Source organism: Pungitius pungitius, chromosome 7 (genome assembly GCF_949316345.1).
Source record: "Pungitius pungitius chromosome 7, fPunPun2.1, whole genome shotgun sequence".
NCBI classification, from domain to species: domain Eukaryota; kingdom Metazoa; phylum Chordata; class Actinopteri; order Perciformes; family Gasterosteidae; genus Pungitius; species Pungitius pungitius.
In genome coordinates, this window is record NC_084906.1 from 6034894 (window position 1) to 6052568 (window position 17675).

General features: G+C 47.1%; 1 protein-coding gene across 2 annotated transcripts; it reads left to right on the top strand.

Annotated features, from left to right (window-relative positions):
• The first annotated feature begins 9 nt into the window (after nucleotides 1–9).
• Nucleotides 10–8227, top strand: sirt5 (sirtuin 5). 2 transcript variants are annotated; one of them, XM_062563262.1, is made up of 9 exons: nucleotides 10–535; nucleotides 1173–1285; nucleotides 1422–1555; nucleotides 2631–2860; nucleotides 3118–3201; nucleotides 3897–3950; nucleotides 4040–4163; nucleotides 4733–4848; nucleotides 4956–8227. In XM_062563262.1, the coding sequence occupies exons 1-9, from the start codon at nucleotides 363–365 to the stop codon at nucleotides 5026–5028; spliced, it is 1101 nt and encodes a 366-aa protein (XP_062419246.1). In that variant the 5' UTR covers nucleotides 10–362; the 3' UTR covers nucleotides 5029–8227. The 2 variants fall into 2 exon arrangements, with proteins under 2 accessions (XP_062419246.1, XP_062419247.1); XM_062563263.1 differs by having other exon boundaries at nucleotides 28–510; nucleotides 4956–8226.
• Nucleotides 8228–17675: the final 9448 nt, after the last annotated feature.

A 17675-nucleotide genomic window follows, 5' to 3' on the forward strand; every position in this document is an offset into this window, starting at 1 on the left:
TTACTGGCAGCTATGAACATTGGCAATTACAGATAATTACAGAAACGTTATTCTGAAATGGGCCTGTAACTTTAATATTTGTACTTTAAGAAGAAAAAAAAGAATTGAAAGATCTGGGTACGTTATCCACCCCTTGGGGCCATGGATATAAGTAAATTAGCTCGTCAAACTAATCGACGTTTTGGTCTTGTAGCTCGGGAAGTATCTCAGGGGTCAGATCAACGTGAATGCGCTTTTAGAAACAGGACAACAGGAGTACAAGTGCTCCCTCTGCTGGTCACATCGGGCCGTCGGTATGGTTGTTATTCACCTCGCGGAGGCCTCTCATTGGCGCATTTTCTCACAGCAAAACCAATCCGCCAATGACATCACCCGAGCCGTTTAAAGACAGAAAACAGCGACTGACTTCCTACTTTGTTCGGCCGATGGTCCAGACGTCGCGTCACGTTTGCGCCTCTAACCAAACCTTCCATAACATCACACAGCTGTCACACAGCTGCACGCGCGCCGGTGAGGCCCTCGCTGGTTTTTGTTGGTGTGTTCGCTAACTTGTTCTGAACCTGCTGACAGGCTGTTAGCTCGCCAGCTAACGACTGACTCATTTGAAGCTAACTGGAAGGGAATTGTTATTGTTATTATTAATCTGTCGTAATATGACTGTTACTTGATTCATCCATCGCTTGTGTCCGGATAAGGAAATGGCACGTTAGCTAAATAAACCAAAACACGTGCTAACTGCGCTTGTTTACGTTCATTTCGATGATCACTCTGTGACGCATCTGGAGGACGCACACCTGCGAGCCAGCCCCAGGTCGCTTTTAAACATTGCACAACTTTGGCAAGCATGAGCAGATTTTCTATCGCAAGATCAAAACAACTTTGGAGAGACCCTTCATGTGGCCACTTTGACCACACTGACCTCTGTTTCAAATGCATCTTCAGATGAGGCTGAAGGAACGGCTGCACAAACACACTTTTCTCAAGTTACCCAAGTCATTTTGTTCATCCAAACAAAGATGACAACGGGAAGGGACATTGCTTGCAATGAAGTAAAGCAAATGGTTTTGTTTGCAAATGTCTCAATTCCAAATAAAAAAACAAAGCAGGGATGTTGGCCATTAAAAAAAAGTTGTTTCCTCTACTAAAAATGTCACGTTTCTGTTTCCTTGTAGCTTAAACCCAATGCTTTTGCGCCAGCTCACCTACAGAGGCCTAACACACCCCCACCTGCGTGTCCACCTGAGAAGGCCGCAGTGCAGCCAAGACATGGCCCGACCCAGTTCAGGTACTTTTAATTCTTTACAGTTACTGCTTCGGTTATTTCACAGTTCTGCTGAGCAATTCTCATATTTGTCACCCACACATCCACGAGCCTCTTTTTTTATTGTCGTGTGTGTGCATATGGTCGTGTTTATTTGCAGACCTGGCAGCACTGAGGGAGATCTTCTCCCAGGCCAAGAACATAGCCATCATCACAGGAGCCGGGGTGAGTGCAGAGAGTGGAGTCCCCACCTTCAGAGGAGCAGGAGGCTACTGGAGAAAATGGCAAGCGCAGGTATGCAAGTATATGGTTGCCTTCAAATGTATTGTATTATACTGAGGTTTTTGGGCTATTTAGCTCCCCCATATTCATTTAATGGAATGCAATCTGACAGCACCATAAACCACAGCCTTTAAAATGATTTAGAGGAAATACTTTAATACATTTTCAACAAAAAACACTTGAACCTGGCAAAAGAAGGATTGATGTTGAACGGTTGTTTCAGATTGCATTCATTCAAGCTGGGTGTACCTAGTTAAAATATTGTCAACTGAGCGCATTTGACTGTCTTTTATAATTCAAATTTGCATCACGTTTATGATGCTTATTTGGGGTGGAGTCACGCTGGCAGCAAGCTAAGCAAAGTAGGTCAGATGCCCCGCAACATTTTTCTCCTCCTCCTGCCAGATGACATGTATGATCTCTCCATCCTGCCGAGAGTGTTTGAAGGAGACTTAACGAATAATTCTCAAATCCTAGTCAGGTGGAGCAGTATGTACGGGCACCTCAGACTCGCTTTCAAGAACTTGACTGAAATTTTTTTTTTGTGGCTAAAATGAGTTGTTACTTAAAGAAGAAAGCCACATACCTAATTCCCTGTTGCTTTTCAATTCATTTTATTTTGTATAGCCCAAAATTGCAAATTACAAATTTGCCTCAGGCTTTACAGTCTGTACACATGCACCATCCTCTGTCCCGAAACCCTCACATCGGCACAGGAAAAACTCCCCAAAAAATTAAAAAAACCCTTCAATGGAGGGAAAAAAGGGAAGAAACCTTAGGGAGAACGTCAGAGGAGGGATCCGTCTCCCGGGATGGTCAGACTGCAATGGATGTCATGTGTACAGAACAATGTAAAAGATGTACAATACATTAAATTGCAGGGACAACCACCATCAGATAGAACCACCATCCACAGAGGCTTCTGTGGGGAGGGAGAGCAGCAAGATGTTGGTTTATCACGATAGTAATATGAATCATAATCATTTTCAGCTGCTATGCGTTTTACCTGCGTGTTAACAGGTTGGGTGGTTTTTCAGCCTCATAAACCATTGTGGCGTTTTTTTGTTTTGTTGGTTTTCATCTTTAGGAACTTGCCAGCCCAGAGGCCTTCTCCAGGAATCCCTCGCGTGTTTGGGAGTTTTACCATTACCGCCGCGAGGTCATGCTCACGAAAAATCCCAACCCGGCCCACTTGGCCATCGCCGAGTGCGAGGAGCGGCTGAGCAGACAGGGCCGCGCGCTTACGGTGATCACTCAAAATATTGACGAGCTCCACCGCCGCGCCGGATCCAGCAACATCCTGGAACTCCACGGCAAGTACAATGAAAACTCAATGCCGGCATTAATCTGGAAAGCTACTCATTTTGTGTCTAATCTAATCGGCTCTTTATTTCAGCACTAATATCGTAAAAAGGCACTTATAGCATTTAGTGGCTTGTTTTTCTTGAAGAAATTGTACTTTCTTGTTCTGGGTCTGAAAGCCCACATGGATGTATTCACTTATTGTAAGCAGCTTTGGATAAAAACAACAGCTAATTGTAATGTAATCTGTTTTTTCTCGTTAATTCAGGAAGCCTATTTAAAACCCGCTGTATAAGCTGTGGTCATGAAGCTGCCAATTACAAGAGCCCAATCTGTGCGGCTCTGCAGGGCAAAGGGTAAGAGCATCATCTGGGGATTCACATTGTAATTTCATGGGCCTGCTCTGAGGACGTCACATACAAGGGTAGCACATGCACATGACCTTTTTTCCTTAATTTTTTAACAAATTAAAATGAACTGTACAGAAATCGCGGGCCGGGGGGCGGGGCAAGTTTTAAGCATACACGCCCCGACACAAACACAAAGAGCATGCCGCAACAACACAAGCCACGGCCCCCGGAAGAGTCACAATGGCAATCAGAGATATCGATCACGTTAATTTGGGCACAAAATGCCAGTGAAAAAAAGAAGCAGGTTTCGGTTTGTCAGATGTCAGCCAGCAGCTGAATGACACCGAATGACGCAGGGACAAGGAAAAGCTGTGGCCAAACTGAAATGTCACTCTGTCAATTATCTGACATTTAAATTAGTTTTTGTAATGGCTGAAATGTTCCACTAATCAATTTAGTCTCTGCTGTTGACACAATGACGGAAGTCCTATCCTAAAATTAAACACCAGTATCCGAATCGTTGATGGAACAGCTGATCTGACCGGACCATTAACAGTAATTCTGATTAAATCTCCAGTCGTACAAGTGATATTAATGTCTCCCGAAAGACAAATCCAAACTATTGGTGGGATGCACACATTGATGGCTATGCATGGTTTTATTTTCAGGCTAATCTAACTTTTACCAAACGGCTTCCTCAGAGCTCCGGACCCAGACACAAACGATGCCCAGATCTCTGTTGAGGAGCTGCCCAGGTAACACACACTCATGTTCTCTTTTACTGCGTGCTCTTTTCAATCGAGCTCGTTTGTTTTTACAGCGTGTGTGTCTGTGTGCGTTTCAGGTGTGAGCATAAAGGCTGTCACGGCCTCCTGAGACCAGCTGTGGTTTGGTTTGGAGAGAATCTGGACTCGGACATCCTCACTCGCGCAGAGAAAGTGTTGGACAGCTGTGACCTCTGCCTTGTGGTGCGTGTGTGTGCGTGTGCGTGTGTGTGTGTGCCCACAACGAAAATCTATGAAAAATACCATTGCCACAAACAAAGCGGCCCTTTTTATTTCCATCCTGATGTTAAATTGTAAAAGTGTTTATTTTGTCATAAAAGGTTCCAAGGTATTTGGAGGATGGTTAATTTAGTACCATGTAAACATAAGTTCATACAAGTTATATCAGTTTATATCCCTTTACGGTGTTGGTATTGTCCTAAATGAGTGACTCTTTAATACAGACATCCTCTTTAAAGCTTCCGGATTAACAACATCTCCACTCGTTGGTCCTATAAAAGTTTATGATATTAAAGATCAGAATAAAGTTCATTTCTCGGTTCTTTGATACACAGCGGCCACGTTAAATATAGCAAGTGAAGAAGAAAAAATACTGAACCTTAAATGTAAAAAGAAAACATTTTACTAATGAATATTTCAAATATATTTTGTTTAAAATGGAAGGGATGGAATGTGCCAATACTCGAAGAACACAAAAATGTGCCAAGTCATTTTTAAATGTGTTTACATTTCCAACTACACTCTGACTGCAGGTTGGCACTTCATCCGTTGTGTATCCAGCAGCAATGTTGGCTCCTCAGGTGGCAGCCAGAGGGGTCCCTGTGGCCGAATTCAACATGGAAAACACACCGGCCACCATGAAATTCAAGTACGTGTCATTTTCCTCCCACACGCACTCTGTACGTGCGCATCGTTAGGCGTCACTCATTTGTGTCACGTTTACAGACGACATGCATCTCCCCTTTTATGTTTCAGGTTCCACTTCCACGGGCCCTGTGGGACCACGTTACCTCCCGCGCTGGCACGCCACGAGGCGGAACCAACATGAGTCCTGGACGTCAGCTGCACACTGTCCAACCGTGGAGGGCTTCATTTGTACAAATACCAAAATGAGTGGGTTGAATGTAATGAGCGGTGTGGTGGTTCAAGCTAATGCAGATCAAACATACAGCGACAAGTATGTAGACTATAATATACTGTACACACATTTGTCTTGAGACTTTTTGTCTTTCATCTGTTAATTAGTCGATGACAGATTTGAAGGATTTCCTACATTTTAAGAATGGTAGCAGATATCACTACAATGGCAAATGAAACCAGCTCTCTGTGCGGACTGCAGCAAGTGCCACATTTAAGAGTTGTAATTGTAAAACTAGTTGGTGAGCCATGGCAAGATTATCAACTGCCCTTTGATACAACCTAGCTGTGAAAAGGACAGTGATGCCAACACAGCAGTGAGTGAATAGTGATAGTCCGACTGTAGGGGACAGTGTTTAGCCACTGCTGCGTGAGCTGGGACATCTCAGGATGGCAGATTGAAGGAGCCTCCTTCCAATGGATGTGTGTGTTTGGATTTGGTGTTGTGTGAATTTATGGACTGTGGTGAATACTGTGTATGATGCCTTCCAGTGGGCATGAGTGAGCTCAGTTAAACCAGGGAAACCAGTAAGGAAGCTATGAGGAATTTTTTTGACCACATATTATTTCCTGTAGATAACTAGAACATCCCATTCATTTAAAATGAGTAAAGGTATCGTCTAGGAGATAAAGGGTGTCCCCGCAGAGCGTCCTCAGGGTCCTTGCATGCATGTATCTATAACAGTCTGGATCAGAAAGGACCGAGCTTCAATAATGCAGCAGGTGGGGACGATGGTACCAGTGTAGAAGTGAAAATGGACTCTACCCCTCCTCTATGTGCTCTCCGGTAGGCGTTTTTCTTGTAGCTTGACACTTTAATGCTCGGCCACAACCGACAACCCCCCCCCCCCCCCCCCTTTTGTTCCATTGTCTCAACATCAACACACAGTGCGCATGCCAAGAGCGGTGTTCTTGTACGTCATGGTGCCGCGCTACATGCGAGGAAAGCATCCCCTGCTTTGGGAATCACTGCAGTTACCAGCAACTACGAGCCAAGACTGTAAAGCTGAATTTTGATTTGTTCAAATGAATGAACTGTTAAACACATTTGTGTTGCATGGCATAAAAACATTGATGCGATGGTCTGTATGCATGAAACGTGCCACGGCGACCAAAACATGACAAGAAAATGATAGGCTGACTGCACAGGACCTTTGGGTGCAGGTGGATCGATGGTTCAATAAAAAAAATCCTACTTGAGACTAGAAAGTGGACTTTTTTTTTTTTTTTTTTTTTTAAAGCAATCTTTTTCCAGGTTTCAAAAGAAGTTGAGCTTTGGAATCCGTCTCTGAAGCCTCTCTGAAATGGACCGCGTTGTTCCTGACACATCCCCGCTCGGCCACAGTGTGGCGAATGCGACACCATTTCGCCTTTTCTTTTCTCCTCCCTGTGTTCTGCCATTCACCTTTTTTGAAGAGCTGTTTTCCCCCTGCGCTCTCATCTGTACCTCTGCCATGCGCGCCGCGTTCTAGACGCCTCCATCGCCCGCTCATTAGAGGGAGGCCGATGGTCCGACGCCCCCCCCCCCCCCCCCCCCCCCGCGACACGGCTCCACAAATAACAGAGACAATTTCCCGCCTGTTAGGCGCCGATTTCACACCAATCTGAGTTGCTCTGCCAGAGCGAGCGGGTAGAGAGACAGAAACGACGTGGAGAAGAAAAGCAAAGGGAATATGTAGGTCAGAGTGTAATGGATTGAAAATACAAGTGCTTTATCCTATCAGCACACCGCCCTCATCAGCCTCAAGAAGTATACCAACATGCAGCTGTAGCCATTTTAGGAGATTTCCTTTACATTTGAAAGAAAAAATGCCCATGCATAACCCTTAAAGAATTGTAATCCTTTTATAGAGGCTATCCACCATATTTATTGTAGCTTTGTGTGTATTGTACATATAGGAGCATGGTTCATTTAACTTTCAGGAAAACAACAATTCTTCCTCCATTGGTTTAATTATTAGTGGGAGCATTTTGGGAAGGTCCCTAACTAAGCGGGAAAGTAGTCGATAACGGCCCAACAGCAAAGTTCTGCCCTAGAGGGCTCACGTACTATAACATGTACTCTACTACATTTGAGTATTGCACTTTTAAGTCAGCTACATTTGTAAAAGATGCAACCAATGTATGAAATAGGATGCATTGTTATACAGGTTATTAAACTACTATAACAGAATCTAGTGAAAATAAGGTCCAGCCTCACACTTAAAGCTAATGCGTGAGTATGAAATGATTAGTGTGTATTCTGCATGATTGTATCACTGAGCTTGGATGAAAACACTAAATACTGAATTATCATTGTTTATGGTTGTGACATTGCACTAAGGAAATGTTCAAGTAACCATTTATTATGAAATAATAAACTTTAAAAAGTTGTCAAAGCAGTGCGGAGAACCATGTTTGATGCTTCCACTTCTATGATCCAATTAAACTTTGACATTCAACGTCTATAACAATAAAATTAGAAGATGAGACAATGCTTGTTCTCAATTTATTTAGGCCTTATTTAGCTGCTCAATCTAATTATACTCTATATATACTCTAAAAAAAGGTGCAGTGGTTGATTCTTTGATTTCTCTTCAGGTTCCTTACAGACTGTTTGAGGAAGTTTTCATTTAGAAGCTTCAGTGTTACAGGTAATGTAAAAATCACCCTATATTGATAAGTGCATGTCCTAATGTCTGTGTGGCAAATATTCATGCACGTTTGTAATTAAATGCGTGCAAATGAATTTTGTGAGGACCTTTGACTTAATAGACTGCAGAACATTCAAAGCGCTTCAACACTCTCCCATTCATACACTGATGGCAGGAGCCTCCATACACAGTGTCACCCGCCCATAGCATTCAGACACTGGGAGGACACACTGGGAGGAACTGGGATTGAACCACCAACGCCGCTACCACGGGGCCACAGTAGGACTAACCGCAGCAATTACTTACACTCAAACTGCACTTTAAAGAGGTGAACCGCAGATAAATTATTATCTTCGAGTAAAATGTTCCCACTTTTAAAAAAAATTGCAATTTTTTTGTCTTCTCATTCTAATTTAAAAAGTTCCAGTTTGTCACAAATATTTAAGTGTTGTTAAAAAATGGCTTCACAAAATGTTGTCCCTTTTAACAATCACATTGTTCCTTGTAAAGATTGAAGCTTGGAAGCACACACACACACACATACATATATGTATATATCAGAGGTGTGGACTCGAGTCATGTGACTTGGACTCGAGTCAGACTCGAGTCATGAATTTGATGACTTGAGACTCGACTCGACAAAACGTACAAAGACTTGCAACTCGACTTGGACTTGAATACCGATGACTCGTGACTTGACTTGGACTCGAGCCTTTTGACTCGAGAAGACTTGCTACTTCCCATGAAAACTGGGGGAAAACATTTTCACACCACCGCGCCGCTCTGTTTATCTGCATCTGTCAAAAAAATATGCGCCACCTGTATGCAGAGAGCGCGCGCTGCCTGCACGACATCCAATCACTGCAGTCCATTTGACCGTATCAACGAGACAGCTCGTTCATGGTTACAAAAATCGGGATTTTTGAACCCGGATTCAGACTCCGATGGAAATCCTCGCCAACATTATGTCAACGTCCGTTTTAAAGTAGTGTAATGAGCTGAGTTAATGTTATTAGTTAATCAGTTATGCAGATGTTGCATGTGTTCACGTTATGCTGTTACCAGCTGTAGTTTCGCGAGACAACCCGAGTTTTGGGGGGCCGTGAATGCGGAAGTGTTCGTTCGGCGTGGTGACGGCCAACAGTGACCGAAGTTGAGTTGTTTTATATAAATAAATGCAGCGGAGTTGCAAGCGATCGCCTCCTTATTTACGCTGCAGCATTGGGGTGAGCGTTACAGTACTATAACACAGTCACAGTCGATCCACCATTACCCTTCCCTTCGTAGTCTAGGTCTGTGAGGCAGCGCACCATCACACAGGGTTCCCCCGTCTCCACTATAATAAAATGACTCGAAATGACTCGAAACTAAAATGGTACGACTCGTGACTCGACTTGAGACTTGTTGGCTTTGACTTGTGACTCGACTTGGGACTTGCTTCGTCTTTGACTCGACTTGACTCGGGACTCGAGGGCAATGACTTGAGACTTGCTTGTGACTTGCATAACAGTGACTTGTTCCCACCTCTGGTATAAATATATATATATTTGTGGCTGCAGCATGGTGAGTGGTAATGTGTTACTGTGGTAACTAAGATGTGTGCAGCGCCGCAGCAGAGGCAAGCCTGCAGCACTGTTACTGTACACACACACTTCTCACATCATTTCTCGCTGTCAGTACGGCTGGTGCGAGGGCAAGGGAGGACTCAGATGCAGAGTAATGAGAAAATAAAAGGACTTTAATTGTCAAAAAACTCTAAATCAAAATCACTCCAACCAAAAAAGATAGGAAGGAGCCAAAAACAAAACCTGGGACCTGGACTTGAGACACCAACAGACTTGACATGAACCGTCGACATGAAGACAATGACGCGACAAAGGACAACTGGCACACAAGGCTTAAATACACAAGGGAGGTGCAGGTGATTGGACACAGGTGGAAACACTCAGGCAATCACGGGACAAGGCAGGAAGTGAAGTTACCCAGGAACACAAGAGACATGAAAACTACAAAATAGGACAGAGCAGAACCAAACCGTGACAGAACCCCCCCTCAAGGACCGAATTCCAGACGGTCCTAAAGGGGGGCAGAACCATGAAAATCAGACAAGGGGCGGGAGGGTGGGGACCCGACAGCTATGGTCCGGCGGCCTGCCGGGGCGGCGGCCGGGCGTGGGGTGCTCTGGGGGTCTGCCGGGGCGGCGGCCGGGCGTGGGGTGCTCTGGGGGTCTGCCGGGTCGGCGGCCGGGCCTCGGGGTCTCGGGGGGTCTGCCGGGTCGGCGACCGGGCCTCAGGGTCTCGGGGGGCGCCGGGCGGTGCGGCTCCGGCGTCGTCGTGGCGTGGGGCGCCGAGCGGTGCGGCTCCGGCGACGTCGTGGCTTGGGGCGCCGAGCTGTGCGGCTCCGGCGTCGTCGTGGCGTGGGGCGCCGAGCTGTGCGGCTCCGGCGACGTCGTGGCTTGGGGCGCCGAGCTGTGCGGCTCCGGCGTCGTCGTGGCGTGGGGCGCCGAGCTGTGCGGCTCCGGCGACGTCGTGGCTTGGGGCGCCGAGCTGTGCGGCTCCGGCGACGTCGTGGCTTGGGGCGCCGAGCTGTGCGGCTCCGGCGACGTCGTGGCTTGGGGCGCCGAGCTGTGCGGCTCCGGCGACGTCGTGGCTTGGGGCGCCGAGCTGTGCGGCTCCGGCGACGTCGTGGCTTGGGGCGCCGAGCTGTGCGGCTCCGGCGACGTCGTGGCTTGGGGCGCCGAGCTGTGCGGCTCCGGCGTCGTCGTGGCGGGGGGCGCCGAGCGGTGCGGCTCCGGCGACGTCGTGGCTTGGGGCGCCGAGCTGTGCGGCTCCGGCGTCGTCGTGGCGTGGGGCGCCGAGCTGTGCGGCTCCGGCTACGTCGTGGCTTGGGGCGCCGAGCTGTGCGGCTCCGGCGACGTCGTGGCTTGGGGCGCCGAGCTGTGCGGCTCCGGCGTCGTCGTGGCTTGGGGCGCCGAGCTGTGCGGCTCCGGCGTCGTCGTGGCGGGGGGCGCCGAGCTGTGCGGCTCCGGCGTCGTCGTGGCGGGGGGCGCCGAGCTGTGCGGCTCCGGCGTCGTCGTGGCGGGGGGCGCCGAGCTGTGCGGCTCCGGCGTCGTCGTGGCGGGGGGCGCCGAGCTGTGCGGCTCCGGCGTCGTCGTGGCGTGGGGCGCCGACCCAACCCCTGACCCCACCCCCCCTTCAAGGACCGACTTCCAGGCGGTCCCAAGAGGGTGGGAGGGAGGGGTCATGGTCGGGGGCCGTGGGGACGGGGCTGGAGGGGTCATGGTCGGGGGCCGTGGGGACGGGCCTGGAGGGGTCATGGTCGGGGGCCGTGGGGACGGGGCCGGAGACTGGAGTCTTGGGGCCGGAACGGGCGGAGACTGGAGTCTTGGGGCCGGAACGGGCGGAGACTGGAGTCTTGGGGCCGGAACGGGCGGAGACTGGAGTCTTGGGGCCGGAACGGGCGGAGACTGGAGTCTGGGGGCCGGAACGGGCGGGGGTCTTGGAGCTGGGGGCGTGGGTCTTGGAGCTGGGGGCGTGGGTCTTGGAGCTGGGGGCGTGGGTCTTGGGGCCGGTTCGGGCGGAGACGGGCGTGGTTGGCGCCGTCGCTGCCGCCGAATGCGGAGGTCCAGGGCGTGGGGGTCGTACCTGGCCTGGAGGCGGGCGGCCAGCTCCAGCACCTGTTTCCAGCGTGTGCTGAGGACCGGGGGCTGGACGCCGGCCTCCATCGGCGAGGCCCAACCTGAGTCTGGAGAGGGGCGAGGGTGGTGACTGGAACACCGCCCGGAGCCTGCTGGCGAGCCGTGGTTGGCCTTACGCCGGGCAGCCAGCTGCACACTGCGTGGCCCACCAAAGGCCAGACGGGTTCCCCAAAAAGGGTTTTCAACATCGTCCTCTGCTGAGTCCTCTCTGTGTCGCGTCATTCTGTCAATACGGCTGGTGCGAGGGCAAGGGAGGACTCAGATGCAGAGTAATGAGAAAATAAAAGGACTTTAATTGTCAAAAAACTCTAAATCAAAATCACTCCAACCAAAAAAGATAGGAAGGAGCCAAAAACAAAACCTGGGACCTGGACTTGAGACACCAACAGACTTGACATGAACCGTCGACATGAAGACAATGACGCGACAAAGGACAACTGGCACACAGGGCTTAAATACACAAGGGAGGTGCAGGTGATTGGACACAGGTGGAAACACTCAGGCAATCACGGGACAAGGCAGGAAGTGAAGTTACCCAGGAACACAAGAGACATGAAAACTACAAAATAAGACAGAGCAGAACCAAACCGTGACACTCGCACACGGCAATACAAGGGTGCATGACCCTCTGGACCTACACTCGTGCACATTTATCTCCAAAACCTTCGATCAACTGAGAGATAAAACCTTGTTTTGTCAGAGGATCCAAAAGGCTTTGATTAGGATGAAGGGCACTCTCACATCTCATGGTTCGGGTTCAGCAACACATTCAATGTCCCTTCAGCCTCTACAGTTTCAGTCTCAGCAACAAACAGCGGACACAGCTAGAAAGTTGCTGGTCAAGAAAAGTAGAAGCTCAACAGTGCAATTTGTATCCTAGGCGCTGGTGCAGACCAAACCGGATCTAAAGAGAGCATAAGTTAAAGTTAGAGACAAACACGACTCACACGGGATGATAAATGTTACTCAGTGTCTTCGTGTCTTGTCGGCAGCCGTCGGCCAAAACATCAAAGTAAGGGGAAGCGACGTCAGGGCGCCTTGTCTTTCCTTCGGTTGGAACTGTTAGGTGTCGGGGTCCTGAAGGGAATTTGTGAGGAGGGCAGGAGGAGTGATGGTACCACGTGCAGGGAGACCGCGTTGTGGGGGGGTTTACTTGAGGTGGTGACCCTGTGGGCAGAACAAACAAAAACAAAGCAGATACGGCCGGCCAACAGTCAGGTCAAAAAAAGTTACGCAGGTACTTGTGGGTACTGATCCTGTAGGTACACGCTCTACAACATCAGGAGAATACGAGCCCTTCCCACTCAGAAGGCGGCGCAGGTACTGATTCAGGATCTTGTCATCTCCCGCCTTGACTACTGTAACTCTCTCCTGGCAGGTCTCCCTGCTGCCGCCATCCCACCTCTGCAGCTCATCCAGAATGCAGCAGCTCCACTGGTCTTCAACCTTACGAAATTCTCCCACACCACACCGCTTCTCCGTTCTCTTCACTGGTTACCAGTGGCTGCCCGCATCCAGAACCATTGGTTCTCACATACCATGCTGTGAATGGATCGGGTCCTACAACAACCCGCACACAAGCTGCTTGTTCCTCCCTCACTGAGAGAAAAGCACTCGGTGAGATCGCGACTCTTCGCTGTCCTGGCTCCCAGATGGTGGAACGAGCTCTCTGAGGACATCAGGACTGCAGAGAGTTTGTGTCTCTATGTGGAAATGCACTTATTGGAAGTCGCTTTGGATAAAAGCGTCAGCTAAATGACATGTAATATAATGTACTGACAGCGTGTTTTGAATTACTTCTATCCCTGATTAGCTAAACAATGCTAAATGCCGCTTTGCAATTCATCAAATATATATATATATATATATATATATATATATATATATATATATATATATTTAATTGGACAGCAAAAACATGCAATTTCTATTTCTGGATGTTCCTACTGATCTCTTATTATTTTGTACAGCCATTGTTATTCTTAGCACCTCACTCAGTGTCTGTGTGTGTGTGTGTTTGCTGCAGAACAGGGTTGTTTAACGAGCTTAGCTGGATCAGGTGCTGAGTAATCTTCCGGTAATGAGGCTCACAGGCGTGTGTGTATGTGTGTGTGTGTGTGTGTGTGTGTGTGTGTGAATGTGCGCGTACATACATTGTATCATTTGTGTGTGCATCTTACTTTTACCCAAACCCACAGCTTTACATCTGCAACAGCTCACAGGGAGTGAACCACATTTCTAAATCCATATTCTCCTTTTTCCCCCCAAACCCGACACGCCCCACCTGTCCTGCTTGACTTTCTATTACCTACAGCTAAGCATGCATATGTATGTATATTTCTGTATGATTGCATTTGAACATGCATCGACGCTGGTTATTGCCTGCCTGTTGGCCAGGTTTTAACTGAATTAAAATGACTGAGGCTGGTACTCTTCCCATCACCCCAGATTGGGTTTTGGAGTGAAAATCCTCCGGGGAAGCACTAATCCCTGACTGTCGGAAGCAATTTTTATTCTGTAAGCTAAGCTTTCTTGCTCTATCTCTCTCCTGCTTGCTCCCTTTCTTGCTCTATCGCTCTATTTATAGCCCTCTTAAGCCGCTCTGCTTTCCACTGTTTACATTTAGAGCCCCAACTCTTTCGATTTAGAGCCCCCCCCATCCATCTTGGTCGTCCCTTGGCTGAAGAATTAAAAGCAGGACCTCTCTATCGGGGTAGCGTGCTCACGTGGAGGGGGAGAGAGATTATGAGGAACAGAGCAAGGCACATAGAGGTGGACAGGGGGGAGAGGAAAACGAGGGAGATGTGAAGTGACAAGCAGATCCGAATGTGTATTCCAGGCGGTCAGGCAAGCTGTCCGTGTTTTGAGAAGACAGATTGTGATAGAGAGGAGGAGGAGGATCCTTTGTGACTTGTTTACAGGAGAAAATTAATTGGGCTACAGGAGGGTGCTGTTTTATCCAATGACAAACCATTTTGAACCTGTGCATTTTATTTTCTGGGATATTTGGGGCTTAAAGGAACAACGTGACACCAATGTTGCTTTCTTGCCAGTAGTTGCAAAAAAAAGATTTATGACGATCTGATGTCCAAACAGGACATTTTTGAAGCCAGCAGCTGCTCATTATTAAGTTATATCTTGTTCGCTGTACAAAAAGCACACTGTTCACTATTCATATGACAATTCAGTCACGTGTCGGAATATTTCTTCTTCATGACCAGTAACTTCCTAGTCGCCGCTGGTTGCCTGGCAACTGGTTCCATTCAATAAATAGTCCACAACCCCCCGAAAAGTGACAAATACCTTCACTTGAATTTATATGCAGATTTATGAAATTGGATGTAATCTGTCATTTAGAGGTCCTGGTAGGAATTACATTACATTACATGTCGTTTAGCGAACGCTTTTATCCAAAGCCACTTACTATAAGTGCATTTCAACCATAAGGATACAAACGCAGAAGAACAAGAAACAAGAAGTGCAATTTCATCAATATTTTATCATCTACGGACGGAGTCAGTAATTGTTTTGGATTCTTTAAGGTAAGATAACCAGCTGCTGGCTGAATCTTCATATTTAGCACTCAGACATTGGAATGGTATTCATCATTTCTTATTGAACCTTCAACAAGAAAGCAAATTGCCATATTTTTGGTATAATGTTTCTGACAAAAAAAATTTAAAATAATGTACAGGTCCAGCTTGTAAACATCACACTGATCACTGATCCTGAAGGGAGTTTTTCATTTATCTAAAAATGTTCTATGATATATATATATTTAGTCCTATTATCTACAGCTTTGTTTAGTTAAAATAGCTTAACAAAAAACTCCATGATTCAACATTTGTACAATCATCTTAAAGAGCATTGAAATCACCATTGAATAAGTTTTAACTTCGCACTAATAAGTTGAATTAGATATCTGCAACAGGTTTCCACACAACTTCATAGTACACTCAACTAATCAGGGATCATAGTGAAGGTACTGGCCTGTGAGAGGCATCTCCCAGTTATTGATTACCTTTTGTTTATTTGTAGTAACAATGCTTGGTGATTAAGAGAAAAAAGGAAAAATGCATGTGTGTGTTCATGGTGACGAGTGACATGTGGGCAAAAGTGCGGCTAATCGATGAGTTCATGGTGTTAATGGAAATGAATGGAGCTCTAGAGCACAGATCACGAAGATATAACGGGCTTTGATCCGAATCAGAATCAGAAGCCATTTATCGCCACAATACACAAGCACAAACACACAATTGTTAACAATAAAATGTATATAATATTTAAAACAAATGTGTTTTTTAAAATTATTTCACATGAACATGATCTCCCTCCAGCCTTTCAGCTTGTTTCTGTGGAGGTCAGGTTAGTTCGCCCCTCACAGCTGAGCAGTAGCAGTTAAAGGCAGCAGCTAACATTTAGCTCATTATGTAAATGCTAATCATCAGTTGTAGCTCGGACCCAGGGGGGAGGAGAGGGGGAGGGGGGGGGTTAAGAGAAGGCTCTGGCACAACTGAGGCTAGCAAACCAGCGGGCTGTATTACCAAGATGAACAAACCGATTAGTGAACTGCGAGGCTCCACTGCGCTTATCTGCCTGTTTGGTTTCCTGCACGTGGTGCAGCTGCCAAGATGTGAAGCAGTCATTTCATTTAATGTGATGGAGAAGCCTCGTCCTCTGTGGATTTTACACTCAGAGTAGGCACGCTTCCACTTGTGTTTCCTGCTCAGTGTCAATAACATAATCAGATGTGGGGTTCACAGCTGCTCTGCCTGTGAGTGTGTCTATATGACTGTGTTTGTGTTTGTGCGAGTGTGTGTGTGTTATGAGAGAGAGAGAGAGAGAGAGAGAGAGAGAGAGAGAGAGAGAGAGCAGGAAAAACCAACAGTGGAGTGTTTAGACAGTGACATATTTTTTGTGGTGTTGGCTCTGTCTTCTGGATTTTAAATGAAATTATCTCTGTAGAATTGAAAATGCAGGTTTGAATCCTGGGTCCCTGTGTTGGAGGGATAGGAAAAAATGCATGTTTGGGCCAACAACAGTTTTCCTTTTCAAAACATTTTGCTCAGGTTTAAATAATTCAAGGGAATTTTTTTTTTCTTCAAGGGAATCAGCTAACGTTTTCTCCTTGCTGCAAGCATGCATTCTCACAGCTCCTCAAAGTTCAAAGCAAGTGTAAATAACGCTCAAACTTGCCCACTTTCTATGGGCTCAGCGAAACACTCAAGGATTTTTTTTAAAATCATGCTCATAACTGCGCAGCGCTCAAAAAGTTTCACAGTAAAAACACACAGTACAGAAGCTAAAGGCCAAAGTGACTACGAAGTCCAGCTGCTTTAAAGAGTGTGGGAACCAGAGGGTTTGCTTTGTCTGGCCACATTGGGGATTGGTGTTGCTCTCACATCGAAGTACACACCCAGAAACACTAAATTCATGGTTTTGCATCTTTTACCCCAGTTTGGTGGGATACTCCAATCCCTCCCAGAAAAAAAAAGGTTGTGACGAAAAAGAAGCCTATGCACGTCGATCGTTACTCGCCAGCTTTTGGCTGATATTGAATCTGATTTGGGCTTTTAAAAATTGTTCTTAATTAGGTCATTGACTTAAAAAGATAGCTGGCAGGAGATCTTCCAGTTGGACCGTGTTTTGTGGAAAACCTTTGACAGTTCGAAAAACAAACACAAGCTGTCATTGAGATCCATTCGGATGAAATAACAATAGATTACATCAAAGTGATGCTGGTCAGCTTGCAACATGTGAGTTAGTCATCAGTACCTGTGTAAACCACTGCAGAATGCCGCTCATCTATCCATTCATCCCCCAAAGCACGAGCCCCTCCTCAGCCAACCGAGATCTCTGTTCCGCAAACATTGATCGGGCTCAATAATTCACACCGGCCTTTAATATTTCATGTGTGCAGCTATAATCTGTTGAGGGGATAAGTGCCCGCGTTGACTGTGAAACACACGCAGACACACGCCGAGCTCCCGGTGGTTTGTGGTTAGGTTTCCCCCACCCTGTGGAACGTGAGCTGCTGCTGAATATTTCATGTGTCAGGTTGATTGTGGGATCCCGAGGGTTCCTCCGGCTCCTCCATTGATCAGACGGGCCACCGTCTGATACCTCACCATAAAGTAATGACATCCTACAAATGCTCACGCAGAGGAGGCACTGCAAGAGAAAACCCTCCTAAACTTGTGTTCACATCAGTTCGTTAGGAGCAGGGAG

Coding starts and splice junctions, on each gene's coding strand:
- sirt5 (XM_062563262.1), top strand. CDS start 363: ATGACATCACCCGAGCCGTTTAAAGACAGAAAACAGCGACTGACTTCC. Junction 2,861..3,117: donor ATCCTGGAACTCCACGGCAA/GTACAATGAAAA, acceptor TAATTCAGGAAG/CCTATTTAAAACCCGCTGTA. Junction 4,849..4,955: donor CCGGCCACCATGAAATTCAA/GTACGTGTCATT, acceptor TTTATGTTTCAG/GTTCCACTTCCACGGGCCCT.